Below are 23363 nucleotides of genomic sequence, written 5' to 3' on the forward strand. Positions count from 1 at the left end.
TTGTCCACTTTTATTTTGACACTACCTTCTTCCCTCTGTGTCTGCCTCCAGGACCCCGATCTGTTCAAGAGTCCCATCTTCACCCCGACTACAGGACGCCAAGAGCACGGTCTGCTCAACATTTACCACGCCATGGAGGGCGCCATTCACTTGCACATTCTGGTGGTCAAGCAATTTGAGATGCCCCTCTACAGGAAATACTGGCCCAACCACATCCTGCTGGTCCTGCCAGCGATGTTCAACAGCACAGGAGTTGGTGAGCAGCTCACCGGCTTATTTTTTGTCTCATTTCACTACAAACCACAACCTTACGCCATGAGGATGATTTGAAAGATGCTCTAATCACTCACTAATCACTAGAATAATAGAGTAAGAATAACTTGAGTGTATTCTTGTAAAAACACAAGTTGTGTTTCAGTAACCAATGAAATACAATAATTGCTGATGTGCTAGTTAGCTAGCTTGCTACTTCCACCATGCTTTAATGCTACACTGGTTGCAGTAAATAGACCAAACAGCAGGCGGGTGATGGTTCCTCCTCCTCCCTCCCCACCGCTCATAACAACAACTGCCCTATAGCACTCCTTGGTCCGAAACGCCTTTTAGTACCTCGCAACTTATCTCTCTGCTGATAATCAGTGGGGGTCTTTTTACAGTGAGTGAGCCGTATTTATGACGTCACGTTTGCTTACAGTAGGTAAAAGGTTAAATGTGTAAAAGTGTGGCCATCATATGGCACAATAGTCTGAGTTGGAAGTCACCCAATCAGGTTTACGACTGTCTGAAATGGGTGGAGCTAAACTACTGGGATCAACCTTTTACCCATTTTTGTCTTGCCGTGACCTCGAGTGTCAACGTGGAGGCCTAAACCCAATACACTCTGTGCTGTCTACGGAATATGATCGCACTTGTAAAGTCGTAATGCACACACACACACACACACACACACACACACACACCATGCAAATGTAATGCTCGGCTTTGAAATTGGATTTGCGGCGCTTATTACCTCCTGCAGCACCGTGTTTGAGGCGAAAGGCACCGTGGAAAGTATAACTGAAAGAATTGACACATGTTCCCGTGTGTCTGTTCAAGGTGCTGCCCGCTTCATGATCAAAGAGCTGTCGTATCACAACCTGGAGCTGGAGCGGAACCGCCTGGAGGAGCAGGGCGTCAAGAGGCAGGACGTGTGGCCGTTCATCGTCATGATGGACGACTCGTGCGTGCTGTGGAACTCCCACCACCAGGCGGACGTCTCTCTCGGCGAGACGCCAGACGGAACCAACGTGTCTCTGAAGACGGTGCTGCAGCATATGGAGAGCACGCCCAAGATCTCCCTGTATGCGATGTGCGGGACGCGCCGATGGAGTAGCGGCCTGGCTCGCAGGTCTCCCAGCCCCCCCTTCAGCCGGTGCCACCTCCACGACTTAGTCATGCTCAACGTGGACCTGACGCAGAATGTCCAATACGACCTCAATCGGTAAGTCGAGTGTAGGGTGGTTTCAGACGGTCACACGTCTGGTTATTTGTGCCGTGCCTTGATCTCCGGGTGTTGGTGCTGTGTGCAGGTATAGCTGTGAGGAGGTGGACTTCAATCTGAGGGTGAACAGCAGTGGGCTGCTGCTGTGTCGCTTCAACTACTTCAGCCTCATGAAGAAACACATTCCAGTCGGGGGGAACAAAGACTTCCTGGTCAAACCGAAACTCATGGTAGGCGCCCTTGTTTGGTACGACGCTTGTCCCTTTGTAAGTGGGTGTCCAGTGAGTAAAGCTATCTTCTCTTTCCAGGAAATAGAAAACCCCGCCCCAATCAGCCCGCTGCAGTACGTTTGCGCCCCAGATAGCGAACAGACCCTGCTGGACGCCCCGGCCCAGTTCTTGCTTGAGAGGTTCCTGCAAAGCTGCAGCCACAGACTGTTTCCGAAGGCCGTCCAGAACCCAAACAACCCGGTTCTGTCCATCGACAGCTACCTTAACATCAGCCCGGAGGTGAGGCTTCCCAAAGTGGTGTTGTACCCCGGACACGATGAATAGTATATCTTTGTGCATACTGTGTACTACTGTTTCAGGGGATCTCTAAAGGATTAATGATGACAAATATACGAAAAACCTGCTGACTGTGTTTTTTTTGTTTTTTTTCAAATGTTCTTTATAAACCTAAAGTTTGTAGGATTTTCTTCACCCGGAGAAACATCTGTTTCGCTTCGAACATTCTGACCCACATACGCGCACGTGTGCTAACACTGAATGCTAACGTTGCACATTTCTACCGCATTCCGCACCACTTCATTATTTGCATGCCTGGACACATTTCCTGTGTTTGTGTTTTTTTCTCTCCTTGTAATGGAAATAAATCACTATGCGCACAATGCAACCTATAAATCTGCCCGATGGCTCCCCCACAGGGTTTATTAAGGGCTATTTCATTCATCGGGATCAAAAAAGATTGCGTTTCCTTTTGTTTGTGGAATAAACGAAGCGTATCTCTCCGGACCTTTCCATCCACAGATCTCTGTGTGCTACATCAACTCTCGTCCACACTCCACCAACCTGAACCACCAGGGCCTGCTGTTCAGTGGCCTGCTGCTGTACCTCTGTGACTCCTTCGTCGTCTCTGGACTCCTCAAGAAATTCCGCTTCCTCAAAGGTGACACTTCAGTGGAGTCGGGGTGTTATTCGCTACTGCTTCTGTTGTCTTTATTGTCATGTCGTCTACTTCAGCGTATTATTCTACACTACTGTATGTTGCCATTGGGGCACTACGGATATATTCCTATGTCTTTCTGAACTAATATGTCGAGAGCAATTAATGCTCAAAAATTCTTCAATTAGAAAAGAATTAGCCTGGGCTCATTTAATAAGCAGCACGGCCTGCAATGGATACTAGCAGCGCTTTTAGACTGTGACCAGATTTTGACATTTATATTATACCAACAGGCGCCACTCTCTGCGTGATCTGCCAGGACCGAAGCTCCCTGCGTCAGACCATCGTCCGACTGGAGCTGGAGGACGAGTGGCAGTTCCGCCTGCGGGACGAGTTCCAGACAGCCAACTGCAGCGAGGACCGGCCCCTGTACTTTCTGACCGGCCGACATGTTTGAACCTGTCCCGGTTCCCGCTGCTCTGCCGCAGAAACCCTAATCAGACACGCTGATAGATTTGATTCCAAAACCAGCCGGCGATCACAATTCTTGCCATTCCAACGGAAGGTCCGAGGGGGGGGGGGGGACGCTGGAGCACGAGATCCAAAGTGCCCTCCCCAACAAGTGGACGTGAGACCACTTAACGACGGCTTTCCTGTCACCTGTACGACCGCAGTGCACTATGACCCCTGAGGGTCGGAGCGTGTTTTAACTCTTTGGGCGTGCCTCCACTTGAGCTTGTGTTCTACTGAAAAAAAGACGTTGCTGTGGGGAAAAAGAAATTGCACAGCTGAAACCGAACTTTATGTTATTTTGTTCCCAAACACGGACGCTCTCTGATCAACGATGTGACCACGTGAAGATTGTATGTGTACGAGCGTACACATGAACTTTGACTGCAGTATGTCCCATTCTGGACATACTGTGTGTTTATCTCAGGGTTTTTAAAGGGAGATCCAAGGGAAGCCGCTTAAAGAGGTAAAACGTATTTTTCTCAAAGTTCACCGTGTATTCCTGGCATTAACTTGTGTCGTGCACCAAAGACGCCCCCCCACCCCCCCTCCACACCCCCCGGCTGCTCTTTGCCTTTCAAACTCCACGCAACCCATTGACTCTAAACGTCAGCTCTCCGCGTTAAAGAAATATTCACATAGAGGTTGACTCGTATTGGATTTCCTTCATTCAATCATTTAAACTGCAAATGGATTTTTCTCTTGTACCTCCTGATAAAAAATATTTATGTGCCATCGATAATCCTTCTGATGGGGAGTTGTATGAGTGTGGGTTTAAGTCGCTGAATGATCGATGCGTTAATTTATCCAAAGACTTTATTGGCAACTAAAGAAAAGAACAAGTTGTGTGCTTTCAAGAATGCAGTGCGTTAAGGTTCCTTTGAGATCTGTTGTCCAGAACACAATTGTCTGACTCGCCACAGGGTTTTTTATTTTTTACAACTCATCTGTTAATGTTTAATGGACGTAATACTAGTTTACTGGTATGTTCTAAATGACATATGTTTTATATTTAGGCTTTTAGTGACTTGAATACAGAGTATTTTAAGCATAATCTCATTACATCAGTAAGTGCTATAGAATAAGCCTCTTCACTGCCAAATATCCTGCTACTGACTGTGCCTGTGATTTCACCTCCTGTTACGATGTTCTGAGGCTAATTGTGTCCATCGACGGTCTTGGCCGCCGTCAACGCAGCTCACAATCGGCCATCTTTTTTCTCCCCCCTAAACAAAGGGTAATCAAAGAAAGGGTTTATATGTCGTCAAAGCAGCCGACCGGATCATTTCATATACTTGAAAGGAGAATGTTTTTATATGTTTCTGCACAGGGTTGTCCAAAGAATATGCCTTAAGTGACGTTTCACACGGTCACTGCTCGAGTCACTAATTTTTTCGGACCAATGAGAATGAAGAAACCATTTAACTGTGAGGCGAAGGAATGTTGTTTGTGAGTAAAACAAAATTAAATAATTGGATTTCCGACTACTGTACTGTTTAAAGCTTTGTTTACATTAATAATATATTATATCATCCCCTTCACCATTGAGGGTTACTGATGTTTTTTTTGTTTTTTTGTTAGTCTCGTGTAACTATTGCCAGTATATTTTTGGTCATGATGTCTTTCTGCATTTTATGTTATGTTGCAAAGGCAAGAAGAATCTACCTAGAAGAGTCCTTGATATGTCTGTATCCCTTCCTGTTCTTGTGTTGGGTTTTTATTGAAAATGAAAATCAGGTCCGCGAGGGATTCTTATTTATTTTTGACGAGCATTTTTCGGACTGATAATCACATTGAAGTGTAATATTCGATTGCATGCCGAGCTCAAACCGAGGGAATGTGTCCTCTTCAAAAACCATCCATGAAGGCTTTGCACAAGACCCAAAACGAATGATTGTTAGATCTACTGAATGTCCCTGGGGGGTAGGAAATGTAAACTTGCACTATACAAGTTACCAGCAGAAAACAAAGAAAGAAGCTATTTCCCACTATTAAATGAACCCCAGAATTAGTCCAGATACTGGTGATCAAAATTTTAACTTAAATCCAATGGTCCGTAGAATGTGTCTTTCTTGTTAATAATTTAACTCTTAATATGCAACTTGCTCTCACAATCTTCACTGAAATGTCTTTGATAACCATGTGTAGCCCAGTGGTAGCTTTGGTGTCTGGGTGATCTACCTCATGTTTACCGTTGTGGTTGAAGGCTGTGAACTTATGACATTAGAGCCATGCTATTGTTGTTAAAAATGTTATGAATGTAATAAAAATGACTACTCGAATCAATCACATTTTCTGTCTTTTAAGCTTGAATGTTTCTACGGTTTCAACTGGGCTGGCAGCACAAACACAGTTTAACATGCGGGACAAATAGATGCCATACGGTACTCAGAAAGAGATGGAGGTGGAATAAGATGACTTTTGCAACTGTAAAGCTATTTGAAGTAAAATGGTTGATTTCCTTTAACTCTGAAAAGGTAAATTTTTTCAGGGTTATTTTTTTCTATCTATCTATCTCTATCTTTAACTGAACTTGCCCTGATTTCCATTTGTTTTGATGATTTCTGTGCTGCAAGTACCTTATTACAAATCTTAAAGACGCAGTGTGTAGGATTTGGCGACATCTAAAGGCGAGGTGCTGCTTGCAACTGAAACTTCTCCCACTTGCCAAGTGTGTAGCAGATCTACGATGGCCAACGCGAGAATGTGAAAATGTCAATGGCCCTATTGAGAGTCAATGTTTGGTTTGTCCGTTCTGGGCTACCGTAGAAACATGTCCCTTCCCTGCTATATATCTGTTTGTGGGCGTGGCTACTCTATTGGAAACAACTGGAAATCATCAGCCGCGTTCATTGAACACGTTCATTTTTCTGTGAACTTTGAACTGAACGCAACACATTTGTAAATAAAGAACTTGAACATGAATTAGTTCAGATCCTCTCCCCCTCCCCCGCTGCCTGTAAAAGGCAAAAATGTGAACATGTTATTGTTTCTAAACAAAAACATGTAGTTGTGAACATGGGAACAGGGCCCAAAAGGGCACCTCAAGGGATAATTCCTTTGAGTTCTTTGTGAGCAAACAGCCAGGTTCATTAGTAGTTTGCCCTGCAGTTGAAGAGTTTTAGGCTAGAAGGTAGGCATAGTGATTGAAGTCATAGTTTGAAAAACAAGTTCAGTCTTTCATTTTCATTTCTCACCTAAAAAAAAAAACCTGAACTCTGAACTAGTTCAGAATTGAACTGGTGAACTATGAACGTGAACAGTTCACTTGAACTGAAAATTTGAACTAGTTGAAAATGAAAAGTGTGAACTTGCACAACACCTCCAGTCACCTCTGAGCCTCCTTGCAATAAAACCACTTCTTGCTTTTACTCTTTACCCTTAAATGAGTTGTCTGTCTGTACTGGGATCCACCCTTTCATTAAATGTTACACATTCCAAGGTAACAAAAACAGCTCTTATTTTAAGGTGTTTAGAAAATGCACTTATGATATTCCATTTCTGCCAAAAGATCCCTGAAATGCTACATACTGTTCCTTTAAGCAGTGCTGTTGAAGTGTGTGCATCAATTCAAACAAAGATATTTGTATTCTTTTAAAGAGTCAATCCCAGGACCTTGTTTATTTCCCAGTCACCTCCTTTCCCCATATCTGTCTCGACTCAACACCTCCGTAGCCACGCCGTCACTTTGCACCACGGCTCTCTGGTTATCAAGAGCAGGAATGGCTTTTTAATGGATGCTATAGGATCTCCTCATGCTTCACTGTAAGGGCACAGGGGCATTGCTGGTCCAGGGGACAGCACTATTTCAGCTCCTGCAAAGTTATATTAGAGCAGGCTTTCCATCAACCCACCACCCCTGTGTGATATAACACGGAGCTATTTTCGGCCAGCTGCAGTCAGGACAGGATAAGGAAGAGAGGTTAAGAAAGAGCCGCTGCCCTGTGGATTCTCGCGCCTCGTAATTGTTCTTTTGAGAAAAGCAGAAAGAATGTTGTGCAGGAAGCCCGATTTCAGACGTCCCAAAGGGATTCGCTTGTGACAAACTGGAGAATCCCAGTGCTTAAAAATAGGGCAAAGGGTAAGTGAGTTATGACAGCAACCATAAAATAAGTACATATTGAGCTTTCTTTGGCTTCTCGTTTCCTAGATTGATAGGATCTGTAAATATCTAATTAGGCTGTTAACATTCCTCACATGAGCAGCGATATCAACAGCATTCATAATTGCTGCCACATAATATCATTTTTTGTAGATGGTAACCAACAGTAAATCACTCATCCCTCTTGGCAGTCTCCACTAATTACTCTCAGGCCTCATAAACCATCTAGCTAAAACCAAAGCTCATCTGTCTGTGGGCTTATTGGGGGGAGGGGGGGTGGGGGGTGAAGGTAAGTGGAGTGCCGGGGGATTACAGTTTGCCTTTGGTGGATCACATCCACTGCTGCAGCTATGCATATCCTATCAGCCGCTAAGCCCGTGAGTGTGGAGTGAGTCAATTCCAGGGAGCGAAACCCTAGAATGTGATGCGAGAAGGAGAGGGAGTGTGACCCTGCAGTGACACGCTGGTCACGCAGTAAGCCAGCTCAAGTGGTGGACTGTCAAAGGCCTGGACTAGAGGGGACGAGTCTATGACCGGGAGGGTGGGGAGTCCTGTGTGAGCTTGACACCTCGAGTGACTGATGAGCCGGATACTATCTGTATTTAACCATGGGTGTGAAACCCCATTGCTGGAAGGAAGGAAGGAAGGAAGGAAGGAAGGAAGGAAGGAAGGAAGGAAGAAAGAAAGAAAGAAAGCTCCTTTAAAAGGAGATTGCAGTCGATGATTCTAACCTGCGGTACGCGATCAGTTGAGCAATCCAATATGCTCCGTTGAGAAAATGCATTACCGGCAGAATCACTGGAGACAGCAGACAAATGGACCAAGACTCTGTTTATAATTTATTAAATACAGCATATTACACTCATGGTGATAATGTGCGTAATACTGGTTACTGCACTATAGAGACAATTCTTTGATTTAAAACCTTATTGCTGCAGATTAGACAGGATGTGTTTTTTTATCTTTCTATGTGGTGTTCAAAATGAAATGCAGCATCCTATGAAAACAACAAAACAATCAAAAACAAACATGTCCTTTGTGCTACAGAAGTGATGTTAAGGTTCAGGACATGATGACGCCGATGAGACACACGTGCTACGCGACGGATAGCTTGGCAGAACAAACAGACGCCAAAATTCCACAGGAACAGGAAGTCAAAATCCCTCACGCAGTGCATTGCTGAAAGTTTGGCCGCCAGTCAGATCTGATCATTTCGTTGACACCAACTCATACGCGGTGGCCAGCCCCTTGGTCGTTGTTGGTGAAACGAAACACAAAAAACAAACCGACTGACTGCCAGGTCCCATTGACCATACTCTGCGTCCGCCGCTTCAAACGTCTGATATGTACACTCCCATGAGCATTGCTTCATTCCCATCACTGTATCTAGCACCCTCGGACGAGTACATTTTCACAAAGAAGACCTCGTGGAATTCATAAACTGCTCATAGTTCGGCCTTTGGGATATGCTTTCATATATCGTATGAAATGAAGGGCCTTGCATTAAGGAATTAGAGGCATGGTAGTATCAACTAAAATAGTGCAAATCCACATTCGTTGTCATTAATGAATTATTCTCCATATTATATACATTTGTAGAACTAGAATGTGTGAAAGTAAAAGTGCATGCAGAAGGTGAAAGGACGTTTTTTTTGGAATGTACACTCATTCACTTTCTTGCCAAGAGTTAGGTGGCAAGATTGACACCACTCACATGTATGTGCGTTAAATATAAGTTCATGCTTAGCATACACACTGGAAGCAGTGGGGGAACAGCTAGCTTGATCTCATTGTAAAAAAAATCTGCCTGCCAGTGCTCGTAGGCGGATTTTGTACCCTTTGCACAGAGCAGAGCTAGATGCTAAGCTAAGCTAATCGGCTGCTGGATGTAGCTTCGATATGAAAATTGCATCAATCTTCTCATCTCACCCTTCAGAAGAAAGCAAATAAGTGCATTCCTCAACAAGAACAAAAACAACTGTATGTCAATTCGGAAATACCACCGACCTTTAAACAAGGAAAATACAAACTAAAGGAGAATGATTCGACGATATACATCCATACAGGAAGTATGCGTAAATAAAGAAAATCCCTGAGGGCTAAAATCCTACTGATGAAAGTACTAAAGAGTCATGAAGAAAGATGATTGGATTTTCATGTACAGTACTTGTGTTAAAAGAAAATTATTGCACAAGGTAATCGCATTATTTGTTGGCTAGCTAATGGAACTGAACAAGATGGGGCACACTCTTCAACGGCGACATGAACAGCTACGCTGGCTTTTTAAATAAGCATACCACCGACCGCATGATTACATACAATGACTTGTTCACTGCATGGAATAAATAAGTGAGGATGAATGCAAACGCTGCATTCAATAAGATGTCCCCTTCAAATGAGGGAGAAGTGATTTTTTTGCTTGTGGCAGGGGGAAGAATGGGAAGAAAGGGTGGAGGGGGTAGATAAAAGAGAGTCAATGGAAGGAAGGAAATAGGTAGAATGGGATTAGGTAGAGAGGGAGGGAGTTAAGGAAGGTATGCAGGAAGGAGGAATGAAGGGCAAGTGAGAAAGAGGGACAAAAGAAAGGTCACATGAATGGACGAAGGAAGGAATCATTGAATTAGAAATGGAAGGAATAAAGGATGGAATGCAGCGGGTAAAGATGGATGGCAAAAGTGCGAAAAGATTAAAGGAAGGAAGGAATGGAAGAATAAAGGCATACGAGAGAGGAAGTCAAACTGCGTAAGTTCTCTTATCAGGAGAGGTCTTGGAGTCCGCTGCCTTGCTCGATGACCGCCTTAGCGAACTGCTTGAAGACTCGATCCATGTAAGTGCTCCGTCGAGGCCACAGGCCCTCAAGGAAACCAATATGGCCGCCGTGACAGGTAATGAGCAGAGCCAGGTTGGGATTCTGCTTCACCGCCTCCACTGGGATGGCTGTGAAGCAAACACACCATTAAGGTTCCGTTTTCTTCCCACTTAGAATGGAATGGTTTTCTTTCCGCCACCGTATCGCTAGTGTTAGAGTAAAGTTAGATTGTACAGAAACTCTGAGGTTGCTGGGACTCACCGTGAGACGGGGAGAAGACATCATCGGCAGCATTCAGACACAGCATTGGCACCTGCACAGATTTCAGCCTGTGGACAGGACTGGCATCATGGTAGTAGTCATCATTGGTAGGATAACCAAACATTATGGAGGTGAACCTCTCATCAAACTCTCGAATGGTCTTTGCCTGTAGGGAGGGCAAGTCAATTTAATACATTTTTGGCTACATGGTTCAATTAGATTAGCAATTATGGCAAAGTATCATTGAAAGTAATCCCGACCTTCATGACATGATCGATGTCGTAACACTGTTCGAGCACTGGTCTGTGTCTGCAGGGCACATTAGAAATAAAACCGTCACCAACTACTGTTGGGTAAATGATTTGCAGCTGAAAACGTCCCTCAAAAATGCTGACAAGGTTGTAACAACATAATGAAACATCTTTCAAAGCAGTGCAACAAAAGCATGACTGTGCATTTGTATCATGCCCATAGTAAAGGGACAGTTCAACCTAATTAAAAAAAAAAAAAAAAAGGCCTCTTCCCTGTAATGCTATTTTTTCAAGCTGAATGATTTGGTGTGAGATTGGTAAATAATGCTACAGGTATGAGTATGTATTTTTGCTTTTGGGGTGACCTGACTTTAATACACACATTGAAAGGTATCCTGTGTTTTATAATTGCTAATTGTCACTGAGTTGTTTTAACATGCTTTGTTCACTGTCTAAGAAATAAACCATACAGCATTTTTTTTTTAAATCTGGAACTGTAAAAAAAGCAAACCTTTGATTAAAGCATAAAAAATAAATACGTAAATCCCCAGCACCAACAGCGAGTTAGCGGCAGCGTTAATCCCGCTGCGACCCCGGCTGACCTGTGCACAGAGGCTTGTAGGCAGCTGGTGAGGTAGGAGTTGAAGAGGAAGCGGTCCAGGGGTTTCTCCAGTGAAGCGGTGCACTCAAACACATCCCAGCCTGCTGAGAAGACCACCACCCCTTTCAGACAGGTCTCCCGGCCCTTGCGCCCCAAGTAGTTGGCCAGCATCATCCTGAATATGAAGATAGGGCGAGAGGAAGAGACAGATGGGGAGAGAAAAAAAAAAAAAAAAAAAACAGGGATTGGAACATGTTCCATTTCAGACCAATCCTTCACTTCACAGGATTAGTGCTCTGCAGTCAAAAAAAAAACACCTTGTTTGGCGAGCTGCGCTGAATGACTGGCACCATAAACAACAGCTGACTATAGCCGGAGCGACACTGCATTTACATTTGGAACTCTGACATCAGGTATTTTTCATAAACCCATAAGATAGTGAGAGATGAATATTTGAAGCCGTGTGCTGCACAGAGAGAAACAAGACTAGTCGAGTAGTTTTCTAATTAAACTGTTGCACTTCCTGTGTGTTAGTTCCCGCCCAGTCACCAACCAGTGAGTGGCTTCATTACCCGCCCATCGACACTCCAGCAGCCATGATTGGAGCAGCTTCGTTAGTCCTCTGGATGTGCTCAATGACAGTCTCCAGATCCTCCGTGTTGGCTGCACAGTAGGTCCTCGGGGTCTGGGAGGGACCGGAACACAATAGAGTCACTCTTCTCTTCTTTCTAAAATGTGAAAATGCTGTCGCCAATTTCATATAAATATAGATATAGGAATATTGGTGTTGAATGGGATGATGCTGGTGACAATAGTGACACCATTAGAAAAATTAAAGAATATAAATTATTATTCTTAATGTATGACAGTCAGGTTTCGCTGTCGAGCAGCCGGCGGACCTGGGGCTCACCCGTGGGCTAGACCAGCATGGTGGCGGGAAAGCTTCCTAACCCAGAGGTGGCCATGATTAAATAAAATTAAATAAGGAGGACAGAGGATGGGCTTGTTGGATGGAAATATTAAGCTAAAAAGTGTCCGAATGTCTTTTTGTTTTGACACCATTAAAGTGTCCTATGTCTATTTGTTAAGCAATAATACAAAAAAAAAGTATTTTCTTCTTTCTTTTTTTCCATCTCTGTTAAATATTAATAGTCCCAAATACTGCACTGAATATTGCATTAACTTGCAGCATTGTGCTTTTAGGCAATATTGGGTGAATACTGATAAACGAATACGGTAGAAAGAAACATATTTGGTAATATATATATCATATACAGAGTTTACAGAGTATTATGTATCAGACATCGTCTCCCTGGGAGACATCAGGACCTTTGTTGTCCTCAGTTCCAGGTATTTTCCATCTTTCAGGTCATCAGATATTGTAATTGGCTCGTGCTGTACCGTAATGCACTCATTTGCAGTAATGCAGTCATTTGGACTGATCGGACAAAACAAGATATTTAAAGATGTCATTGTAGGCCTTGGGAAACTTTAACATGGATTTTTATAAAAACTTTTGTCTAATGTTTTATAGACGAAGCAATTAGTCCCGAGGATAAGCAAAAATGAACAGCATCACAAAGGGACTCAGCTCTTTCACAGTTCCCTGATTTTACTTCTACCAGAGGCTTATGTGTTACAGTGTTGCCGTGTGCTGATTGGATGTCCAGCAGTCTAATGGACAAGGCACTAAACTGCTCACCCAGCGATTGTGGGTTCAAGTCCCACCAGGAGTGTGTAGCATATTGGTGCAGCGGAAGCATGCTGGGCCCATAACCATAATTGATTAATGGAAAGTTCCTCTGATATGTCAGCAGTTTTATATATAAACTGAATATGTTATCTTCCATATACGTTATCTTTAGCTGCAGCCCAAAGCAGCCAACATGATTAACTATACCACCTTTTAAGGTTATGTTATTATGACTACTAGCGCAGTATATAAATATAATTATTTTCAACTTGAAACCAAAAAAAACAGCTTGAACTCCAAGTCCAGTTTCTCAGGATGCTCTTGACTCTTCAGCTTTTCAAGGCCATTAATTACAATGCAATGTAAATGTCTAAACATACAAATTTAATTAAAAGACATGAGGATATTTCATATATAATAGCGATAGACGACATATTTGCACTGCAAAGCTACTCCACTGTAAAGTGTGATGGAATAGGCTTACGAGCTCCAGAAATAATGCAGTAGCACTCGGGTCGGTCTTTTGAATCTCACAGCCAGTCATTCTAAACTCAAACGCTGGCCTATTTAAACAATGGATGATGTTCATGCTAACTGGACACAGAGAAAACACTCACAGGAGCGTACAAATGCTACATCATTTACATAGAAAAGCCCAATTTCCAAGTGAAATGAGGGAGAAAATCCCTGCCTTGCCACCAGCACTTGGTACAGTGCCAAGGTTTGAGAAACTTTTTCAAATCTGAGGACAGCTGAGCCACCTACATTCTGGATATGACCTAAAATACCAGTTTAAATCAAACTGACACTTTGCTTGAGTTTCACTTTTACCCCGTTTTTCTTTATTTTACAGCTGAGACCGAATGTGACAAAGACAACAGCAGCTCACAGATCTGCTACTGATTCAGATGTACACACCAGCCAAGAGGGAACATTAGATTGATTGTGGGCAATCCCTGTCCATGGTGGATGAGTGAATGAGATCTCTGTATGGCAGGGATGGTATGATTACACAATTGAAGAAAGTGTTCTCTGTTCTAAAGATGTACGGACGGCGGGGGGGGGAGACGTTTTGTTGGCTAAATATACACGGGTGGGAGAGGACAGATTAAGCCAGGTGTCAGAAGAGCACGTGCTCGACGAGGTCATGTTTCTGTGGACCCGCATTAAAATACAGTATCTGCCTGCGACTTAATCCCTGGTGGGCAACAACATTGTCTGTGCAGCATCCGCTTAGGGTTCCCTGTAGGCTCTGTGGCACGTGTGGTGTAGACATGCATTGACAAGGACAACTCCACTGGGAAGCCGTCGTACTGTCAAACAGGAAAGTGTCCTCAACCGTCCTGAATACAGATCTGTCATTCTCAATATGCACAAGACAAATGAAGAAAATCAATAAAGAAGGAGAGGTTGACACAAGTAAGATTCTTACCAGCAGCGTTTCACCGGAAACCCCTCTGTTATTGAACACAACGCATCTGAAATAAACCAAACACATTATAAACGATTAGAGAATTTATCGATTTGTCAGAAGAAAATTAAGCAGCAACTATTTTCTGGTACCAGCTTATTAAAAGTGAGTATTTTCTGCTTTATTTTTTTGTGAATTGTGATCTGAATATATATGGGTTTTTTTACTCTTGGCTGGACAAAATCAAGTAATTTGTATACCGGTATGTCACCTTGGGTTTTGGGGAAGTGGTTAGGGGCATGTCTCAAAATGTTCTGTTATTTTATAAACCAAAAAAAGATGACTCAGTCGATCAAGGGAATAACGGGCAGGTTGGTGGTGAAAATATTTGTGATATTCATGGAGGAAGAATAACATTTAGAAGCTCGCCATGTTCAGAGGAGCGTGGTGGGGCCAAATTCCTTTAAACAAATGTTCCTTACTGAAGAAAGCACCCACTGAGCTGGGAATATAATGAGATGTGCAGGGAAGCACAGCTGTGTGAAGAGCACTCAGTCTGTACTGTAGTGCAGAGGCATCAGCATCCCTCCTCTCATCTATTATCTGAAGTCAGACCCGCTGTTTCAGCCGGAGTAACTCAGCAGCAGGGATGGGCTGGATGGGGTGTTGGGTAAGAGCACGGGGAGGTGTGTGTGTGTGTTTGTGTGGGGGGGGGGGGCAGCATAGACTCTGCAGCATAGACTCTGAAGCTGGTCTGGGCTAAGCTGCAAAGCTTGTACAGGGATAAGCTGTAATTCATTAAGCTACACAGGCAGGGGTGAGGGGTGGAAGATGCTGAGTTTGCCATGCCTTTCCCAAATCTGTGTGAAAGAATGAGTGCAGCGAAAGGGTCTATTGGAGAGGGAGAAAGGGGGTAAAAAGTGCCTGCCTCTGCAACTCTTCCGTGCTTACGCTCTGTTTAGCTATTTACAAACTCTTGACACAGAGCTTAGCTGCCCACTTTATTTGTGCACTTCGTCTGAAATAACCCCAAGCGCCTGGCACTCATGCACGCATTATATAAAAGTTATGAAATCATCGTAGTTGAAACTGTTTGACCTTTTCATCAACATGACTGCTGGGTATTTTGACTGGAGAAAATATCTGGATAGCAAATTAGAGCATAAGGTAAAGAGAGGGTCAGTCGTGTGGTTTAGTGCCCTGGATGTGTGCTCAACGCTGGACCTCAGCCAGGGTATCTACCCGGCCAACACCACCCACCTATAGCCCAGATCCCGGCTCTGTTGGACCATGTGCAGGATGTAGGACTCTCGGCTGGTGCCGGTCAGACCGGGAAGAAGGAGGACTGTGGGCCGAGTGGCATGGTCGGGATGCGAGAGGCTGTCGTCGTTGTCGAACCAATCCAAAGAGATCTGTCCTCCGTCTGCTGCCATGATAAGCTCACTGCAGAGACAGGCGAGACACGCGACTCAAAAGTATCGTCCGGATCTCTTGCACTCAACACTCAAGCATACACACGGGACAACACTGAGTCATTAAAACTGTGATCTGGTTTCATTTTCCCAACAATTAACACGTTCTGTTTGCTTCCAGGTAAAGTGTAAGCATTTGTACTTGGTGCGTTGTATCCATCACAAACACACACAAAGGGGAACTGGATATGTGAGCTCACTTACAGCTGCCTCATTTCCCTTGTGATTATCTTGTCAGTGTGCTGTGCCACACGCAGCAATTTAAGATGAGAAGGAAGGAATTGCACCAGTGGGTTCTTATAGTCAATCAATTTCTGGGCTATACATCCCGAGCCTGGCAGATGAGGTCATTCAGCCCCAGCGCTAGTGCATTTTAAAACCTGCACTGCACACACACACAGACACACACACACACACACACAGTTGCCAGTGAGCTAACTTGGCCGGCTGGCAGTAAAGACATCAGCATGAAATTACAGAACCGCCATGAAAGATACACCTGAGGCTAGACTTTAAAGAGACCTGGTGCTAAACCTCCGTTGGGACAATGAGATGAGTGGAATTTCACCCTGACAGACAACGACATGTAGGACAGCTTTCACGGTGTCCGTCCTTGGGTCCACCGTGAGTAACTTCATTATGGGCATGGGGACGTCCTATTGTCCCTGGAGGAAATGTAATATCTTCAGCAGTATGCGACCATTACCACGTTTTATAACAGACAATTGGACTAGGATGCATCACGATGGGATTATTTGTCTCCTTGACCCAGGAGACTGAAGCACTGTGAAAGTTGTTGTGACAGATAAATGATGAGACTAATAATTAAACTGAAGAACGGAAAACTGCCAGAAAGACAATATTGACGATCAATGTGTCAACTTTTGAACGATCAAGTGATTAAACTTGAAATACGTCAAATTCCCAATAAACAGATTGATTACAGCTACTGATTTTGGTGATGAACAGCACCTGTCTTCATTGGTTTTAAATGAATAATTTTTAAATCACTGAATACATGTACTATTAATACTATACACACATACATCCAGCCAAACATACAGCCTGAGTGCATGAAACAAATTATTTCAGAATGTAATGTAAATAAATAAGTAATAAATAGTAATAACGGGAAATAAGTCACTATTAATTCATTTTAATCTCATTTATGTGTGCAGGGGGCAAGGAATGCAGTGGCAATTAATCTTCAACGGAATGCACATTATCAAGGAGCGGGCAGGTTCGGCCCAAGCCGCCACGATCATAGAACAAAAGATTTCTTTCTCCACTGAGCCTCTGAGTCTCGGCTCAGAACAGGACTGGGATTTGTTTCCAAGTTTTGAAACTGGTGAGAAAGAAATCACGAAATGTGCAGAAAGGGCATTGTCTCAGTGACCGAACTGGCTTTTGAAGATTTGCACTGTGGGCAATTCTGCAGTGGCATTTAATGACTGTAGAATGCCACAGCTGTCATTATAACGGCACACAGTGTTCGATGTCACAGCTTTCTAGCTTGCATGCGTCACACTTATCTCTACGACCTCTTTGATTGACGCTGTTCCACGGGTTCAACCGCATACATTAACCAGGTGAAGCGTGTCCGCATGCAGGGGGGAAACACATTCCCACTTTTTGGGGGGGAAAACAATGATGGTTAATTAGTATGCCGGTCACAACAGGGACTTACTTTCTGTAGACAACCCCGGGTTTTGCAGTGACAAAGGGTCTCAGCAGAGTCTGGATGCGGCTCTCCCAGCACCAAAAGGTGGGGTAGTAGGTCTCCGACACCACCGGACATTGCTCCCTCAGGAAGTGGTAGAACTTCTTGCCCCCTGAGATGAGCTGTGGCTTCTGCGAGACAAGAATGAATGTGTTTAACATGACAGCAAACCAATCACTGTAAGCAAACATCTTCTTGCTCCAAGCCACATTTTTGTGCTGCAAACAATCTTTAATGTTGTATAACTTGTTGCATTATGTCTCCAAACTTAACATGATTTAGCTGAATAAACCCAATTGTAATAAAGGTTGTTACTGATTTACTGACACACATGAGCTGCATGAAACTGCATTAAATGCCTCTATGACGCTGCAACATGCTGATAATAAACATCACACAGACATTATCCCTGCATAACTCGTTATGGCATGGTGCTTTGCACATTTGATAATATAGATCCGCTGCATATAGCTAAGTTGCCTCTTTTGTTTTGCTGACTGGCAACGCAGCATTAATGTCAGCTCATTAAACGGCAAATTAAAACACATTATTCTCTGGTATTTTAACTTAAACTGTATTTTTTTTGTCATAGCAATATTTTAAAGTTATACTCATGCATAATTAACGTATTGTTGTTACATAAAATCAACACTGAATTAATTACAGAAAGCCTCCAACCGGCATTTCTAGCTAACACGGTTATTAATGTTAGCCTAGCATGGTCAATGTAACGGTCGCGTCTACATGGGTTGGTTTAATGCAGCGTACGTTACGTAACTGCCGCACACGGATGGAGACGAACGTTGATGGAGACAACAGAGCAAACCGTGGCTCGTAACCGCCGGAGAGCCGTCCCACATGTGCAGGGGGGTAACGTTAGCCCAACACCGGTGCGACCTGACCCAAACGTCCGGGCATCATCACTCGCCCGGCAGTAACGATGATGCGCGCGCCGCGGTTTTAACTGACCATACAAGGCTATACAAACAAATTAAATAAATAGCACCTTCAAAGTAGCCGGTCAGGGTATACTCCTCACGTTAACGTCACTCACCTTCGCTACCGAGAGCAGGTAGTAGCAGGTGTAGGCTGCGCTAAAGCCCAGTACCAGAGACAGTCCGACTCCCGATCCGAACAGCCCAACTTTCACTTGATTCTCCAGATAATGCGACAGGTCCCGGGTCAAGATGTTGAAGTTGAAGTCCAGCGAGATCATTGCAAGGTCCCTGTTTTCCCCGGTAGTGCAAGGACGGCGGCCAGCTCGGTTGAAAGTCAGTTGTGTGTGCCTGCGAGCCCACCGTGAAGGAGACAGTCAAGGGGACCTGATGTGGGGAGATATAAGTACGAGGTAGCGACGAGCGGTGGCGCTCTTTGACCAGCTATCAGCGGAGCCGCTCACAGTCAGGCACTTTGTCGCCCTCTGCAGGCAGAAGAGTGGATGTGCACCATGCGGCGCTGCAGTGACAGCTTGAGCAGGAAAGTCTTCCCTTCAGTGTTATAGACCTTAACCAAAAGACAATTAAATAGATATGTGCAAAGACAGTATTATCACCATTGGACATCTTGAGGTTATGAAAAAAATAATCAGGGATTTATTGCAGTTGTAGTCCACAGTAAAACTGGATTAACAATCAAGAAAAGCAGGCAACTGCCCCAGGGCTACAAACCCACAAGGGGCTCCAGTCTCATGGTTCAACATGATTACTTCGTGGTAATTGAATTAACTGAAAATGTGTTTTTTAATACTTTATGCACCACTAAAGCACATTAAAAAAACTGAAATGAAAGACGCCTTAATGTTACGCATATCATTACCTAATCTGGGAGCCCCATCAAGGACCTTGAGAGTCTTTTTAACTTAAAAAAAAAAAAAATGTTAGTTCATAATGGGCCTGTATGGTGCATTTGACCAGATAAATTGCTGCACAATACTTAACATATAAATGGAAAAACGGGGTCAGGTGGGCTATTCAGGTCCACTGAAGCTTTATGTAGTCTGATTTCAAAAGCCATAAACGTGTTTTCATATCATTTAATTAAAGCATGTGAAGTATCCGCTGAGCCTGATATGACTTAAAAAATACATTTAAATGGAATTAACAATAACATTTTGCACATTTTAGGTTGATGCTGATTATGGATGAATATAATCATAGTCTATACCGCATCTTCTGAACCCTGGAGTCACTGGCTATAAGGTAAATGTGCTTCAAAGACTGGAGTTGCTACATAAACACTTAAAATAACATCATCAAGGCATACATATAGCAGTGACCTAGTTGTTTGTACCATAGACAGTCACTGATTTATACACATAGTATTGTTCAGTCTCTGCATGAAATGTAATGTGCTATCATCGATCTCTGGGAGACCACAGACCAATATATGTTTATTACAGACAACTTAGCAAGCAGTTTAATAAAAACAAATAAAATGATAATTTATTATGGCAATACACAACAACAAATACAACAATCTATAACTATAAGCATGCATTACAATTACTCATTGTTATTTTACTACTACATTACTATTTCTTCTGTGTGTCAGATCCAATTGAATTTTAAGCGTTTGAATGAAGATGCTGCCATCAGCTCAGACAGATGTAATTTCACTATAAATCCAGAGAGCTGTAGGCAAATTATCTGGTAGTTATTTTCATTTGAATGCATTCATATGTATGAGTAATGTATACATACGTTTTACAAAATATATATTAATAAATATATAATATAAATGTGTTAATATATTTAGTTATTATAAATCTATTAATTTGTTAATCAATGTTGGTTCACAAACTGTATTTTCCCACACCTAGACAATATAATATTTATCATTTATATCTGAATCATTTTCAATCTTTTTATCCACAAAATCATCTTAAACCTCAACTTTATTCTTTTTTTTCTAAATTATTGTTACGATTGGAAAACCTTTTAATACACAATGGACTAATATCTAGCTGTGTCTACATCAATAAATGTCTTAAAATACAGAGTATGTTTTGTATCCATAAACAGAGTTGGGAATGGTTTTGCACTATGCAGCTGCGCACGCGCGCTGTGGGCCGGACTCGTGCTTGTTTTCCCAAGCCTCGCGTCTTCGGGCTTCATCGTTTACCTCCGTAGCTAGTTGTTGCACGGCTGAGGTCTCAACGATGATTGACAATAATGGCGACGCGTTTATTCTGAGTTGACTCCAGGGAACCATCTCTGGCTGGCAAAAGGAACATCTTGGATGTATTTTCAGAACGCCACAAAACAACATCAAGGATAAGCAACCACCGCAAGGACTACATTTATCTCACCGGAAAGGACCTGCTAGCCAGGAGAGGTTTATCTTCGCTAGCATTGCGATAGCTAGCAACTCGGCTCGCTAGCTTGCTAAGTTGAAGAGGTGGCATTCTAGTGTGTGGAGTGGAGGAGACACAGCCAGCTTGATGGGCACTCAGATCTGGCTAAGCTAGCAATGTGGCTACTTAGTAGGCTTTTGGGCTAACGTTAATTAGTTTGTCATTCTCAGAGGCAACGCCGGGTTGGCACTGGCTTGCAGTTAACGTTAGCTTGTGGGAATAGTTTTTGTAGGAGGGTCCAACAGCCTCCTTGGGTTGCTAACTTAGCTAGCAGGCTAGCTTTGTGGATTGTTCCAGTCTCTTTCCTGTTAGGACTTGCTCGCACTTGCATTTGGAAACGGTCCACGGCGCACCGATTGCTGCCTAGCAAAAGACCGCTAGCTTGAAAGAATTGTAGTGGTACTGCGCCTCCTTTACGGAAATGACTACCGGCAGGAATAACCGAGCGATGATGGAGGGAGTTGGAGCAAGAGTGGTTCGCGGTCCCGACTGGAAGTGGGGGAAGCAGGATGGTGGAGAGGGACATGTTGGCACCGTCAGGAGTTTTGAAAGTCCAGAGGAAGTGGTTGTTGTCTGGGATAACGGCACGGCTGCTAACTACCGTTGTTCTGGAGCATACGACGTGAGGATATTGGACAGTGCTCCAACAGGTAACTTTTACATCAGTTTATTTTGTTTCCCAAACACTTCCAGCCCTGTCTTTCACTGCAACCGAGTTATGCTCGGCACACAAGATACTGCTCCGGTTTGGCCTTAATTTGTGGGCTTTGTGTTTACAGCAGTGAGACTCGAGTACCACAACAAAGTTGTTGCTGTAGTTAATATATTACATTACGGTAGTAATGGCAATTCTCTGCATTCAAAATAAACTTTCAGTGTATACAATTATCGGAATGGTAGCTGGTTTATTCTGCGTGTTGAACGCAGACAATTCTCTTGACTGCTCAAATTTCTAAAAACAACAGTATTTAAATTCATACCCGTCTGAAGAGATGAATGTCACATACAGGACTAGACAACATATGCAAATAAGTTGTGGGAGATATGCATACAAGAGTTCAGAGTCAAGAATATGTCAACGCAGCTTGCGTATTCTGTAACTATAGGCATATGTTAAAGTACCACTTCACCATTGTTTACCTTTGTCTCTCTGTACTTGTCCTGGTATTACATGCCAAAACAGTTACAATTTTCAACATGTATCCCGTTGAGTGGCTCCATTGAGTTTCTTATATCTTCGCCTGATGATGCAGTCATGGGATGGGGAGCAGTTGAGTTTTGGTGGTTCTTTACATGATTCTGAAATATCAGCACCATCTGAAAAGAGTGTGATTAAAGCACTTCATGCCAAACGTAGCCTGGCTTTTCCGCAGTATCTTCTGTAAGGTTTTGTGAGCATGAATATAACCCTCCTAAAAGGTTTGGGGAATATGGATACGTTTCATAGTGCACACAGTTATGTAAAAATGGGTCCAATACATAGTTGGGATTGTATTCAAAATGCATTTTTCTATGCTTTACACAGCTTGCATAAATATTATTCATAGCAAAATGTTGAAACGTTATCCAGTAATATTAGTGATATGCACTATGTACAACTGTGTATTGTATTGTATTGTACAACAATTATTAATAAACATGTTTTGATAAAATCCCCCCAGGCATCAAGCATGACGGAACCATGTGTGACACCTGCCGTCAACAACCCATCATTGGTATTCGCTGGAAATGTGCTGAATGCACAAATTACGACCTTTGCACAACCTGTTACCATGGAGACAAGCATCACCTGAGACACCGGTTCTACAGGATCACCACTCCAGGCAGTGAGAGGTTAGTTAACCCAACATTTTCCAGTGTTGTGCTTCACCTTAGACCCACCATTGATAAAATAGACACAATGTAACCAGGTAATCTTTGCACTTCATTGTGATTGGTTGGCCTATCCTTTTACTCCCTTAGGCTGACTTTATGTGTGTGTGTGTGTGTGTGTGTGTGTGTGTGTGTGTGTGTGTGTGTGTGTGTGTGTGTGTGTGTGTGTGTGTGTGTGTGTGTGTGTGTGTGTGTGTGTGTGTGTGTGTGTGCGCGCGCGCCCATTTGAGTGGTCTTTTGTGCACCCTGCCTCTCAGGCAGACAGTATCTATCTCTATGCTCCCAGCCCTCAGTTGCCAGGCAACAACTCAGCCTCGTTTTAAGATCCAGTCATACCTTTTTTAAAAATTATATTAATGCAGAGCTTCCCATTTATAGAATTTATTTGAGCAGATCTCTTCTTTTATTCCTTTTTCTTCTTGTATTTATGTATTCAGAACACTGCATGGTCATAAAAATAAAGTGCAGTTTAGATAAAAAAAAAAAATCAGATTTTTAGCTCACTTTCAAATTTCAGAATTTAGAGCTTTAACTCTTGAGAAATTATTTTAATTATATAAGATGAACACAGATAATGAAAACGTTTCACTACACGCTATGCAACACAACCTCCTGTTATATACAAAGGACTTTTAAGTGTGTAATAACTATCACAGATGTTGCTA

General features: G+C 43.1%; 3 protein-coding genes across 7 annotated transcripts in view; 2 read left to right on the plus strand and 1 right to left on the minus strand.

Moving 5' to 3' along the window:
- Positions 1–5436, plus strand: part of greb1l (GREB1 like retinoic acid receptor coactivator) — a 39097-nt gene extending 33661 nt beyond the window's left edge. The window contains exons 29-34 of the mRNA XM_084008298.1: positions 52–256; positions 1096–1480; positions 1569–1710; positions 1789–1989; positions 2509–2647; positions 2938–5436. Of these exons, the coding sequence (XP_083864424.1) occupies positions 52–256; positions 1096–1480; positions 1569–1710; positions 1789–1989; positions 2509–2647; positions 2938–3101 (1236 nt within the window). The 3' untranslated portion in view covers positions 3102–5436. The remainder of the gene's footprint in view (positions 1–51; positions 257–1095; positions 1481–1568; positions 1711–1788; positions 1990–2508; positions 2648–2937) is intronic.
- Positions 5437–8082: 2646 nt separating this feature from the next.
- On the minus strand, positions 8083–18814 carry abhd3 (abhydrolase domain containing 3, phospholipase). Its single transcript, XM_084008791.1, has 9 exons — positions 18529–18814; positions 17442–17605; positions 15543–15725; positions 14304–14349; positions 11751–11863; positions 11180–11353; positions 10587–10635; positions 10327–10492; positions 8083–10193 (listed from the first exon to the last, which is right to left on the minus strand). Exons 1-9 carry the CDS (start codon positions 18688–18690, stop codon positions 10012–10014), a joined length of 1239 nt encoding a protein of 412 aa, XP_083864917.1. The 5' UTR covers positions 18691–18814; the 3' UTR covers positions 8083–10011.
- A 1754-nt stretch (positions 18815–20568) lies between these two features.
- The window catches only part of mib1 (MIB E3 ubiquitin protein ligase 1), a 50828-nt gene continuing 48033 nt past the window's right edge, over positions 20569–23363 (plus strand). For 4 of the 5 annotated variants that reach the window (XM_084008571.1, XM_084008573.1, XM_084008574.1 and 1 more), the window contains exons 1-2: positions 20569–21476; positions 22488–22659. In XM_084008571.1, coding sequence (XP_083864697.1) covers positions 21248–21476; positions 22488–22659 — 401 coding nt within the window. In that variant the 5' untranslated portion in view covers positions 20569–21247. The remainder of the gene's footprint in view (positions 21477–22487; positions 22660–23363) is intronic. The other variant, XM_084008572.1, reaches the window with a different exon arrangement.

This window comes from Eutrigla gurnardus, assembly GCF_963514095.1.
Source record: "Eutrigla gurnardus genome assembly, chromosome: 4".
Lineage (NCBI taxonomy): Eukaryota > Metazoa > Chordata > Actinopteri > Perciformes > Triglidae > Eutrigla > Eutrigla gurnardus.

What these genes read in the sequence shown, in the direction of transcription:
- abhd3 (XM_084008791.1), bottom strand. Translation starts at nt 18,690, where the DNA reads ATGATCTCGCTGGACTTCAACTTCAACATCTTGACCCGGGACCTGTCG. An exon ending in ACCTGCTCTCGGTAGCGAAG is followed by an intron (nt 17,606 to 18,528) that starts GTGAGTGACGTT and finishes CTTGTCTCGCAG; the next exon opens with AAGCCACAGCTCATCTCAGG. An exon ending in TTTCCGGTGAAACGCTGCTG is followed by an intron (nt 11,864 to 14,303) that starts GTAAGAATCTTA and finishes GGTCCCTCCCAG; the next exon opens with ACCCCGAGGACCTACTGTGC.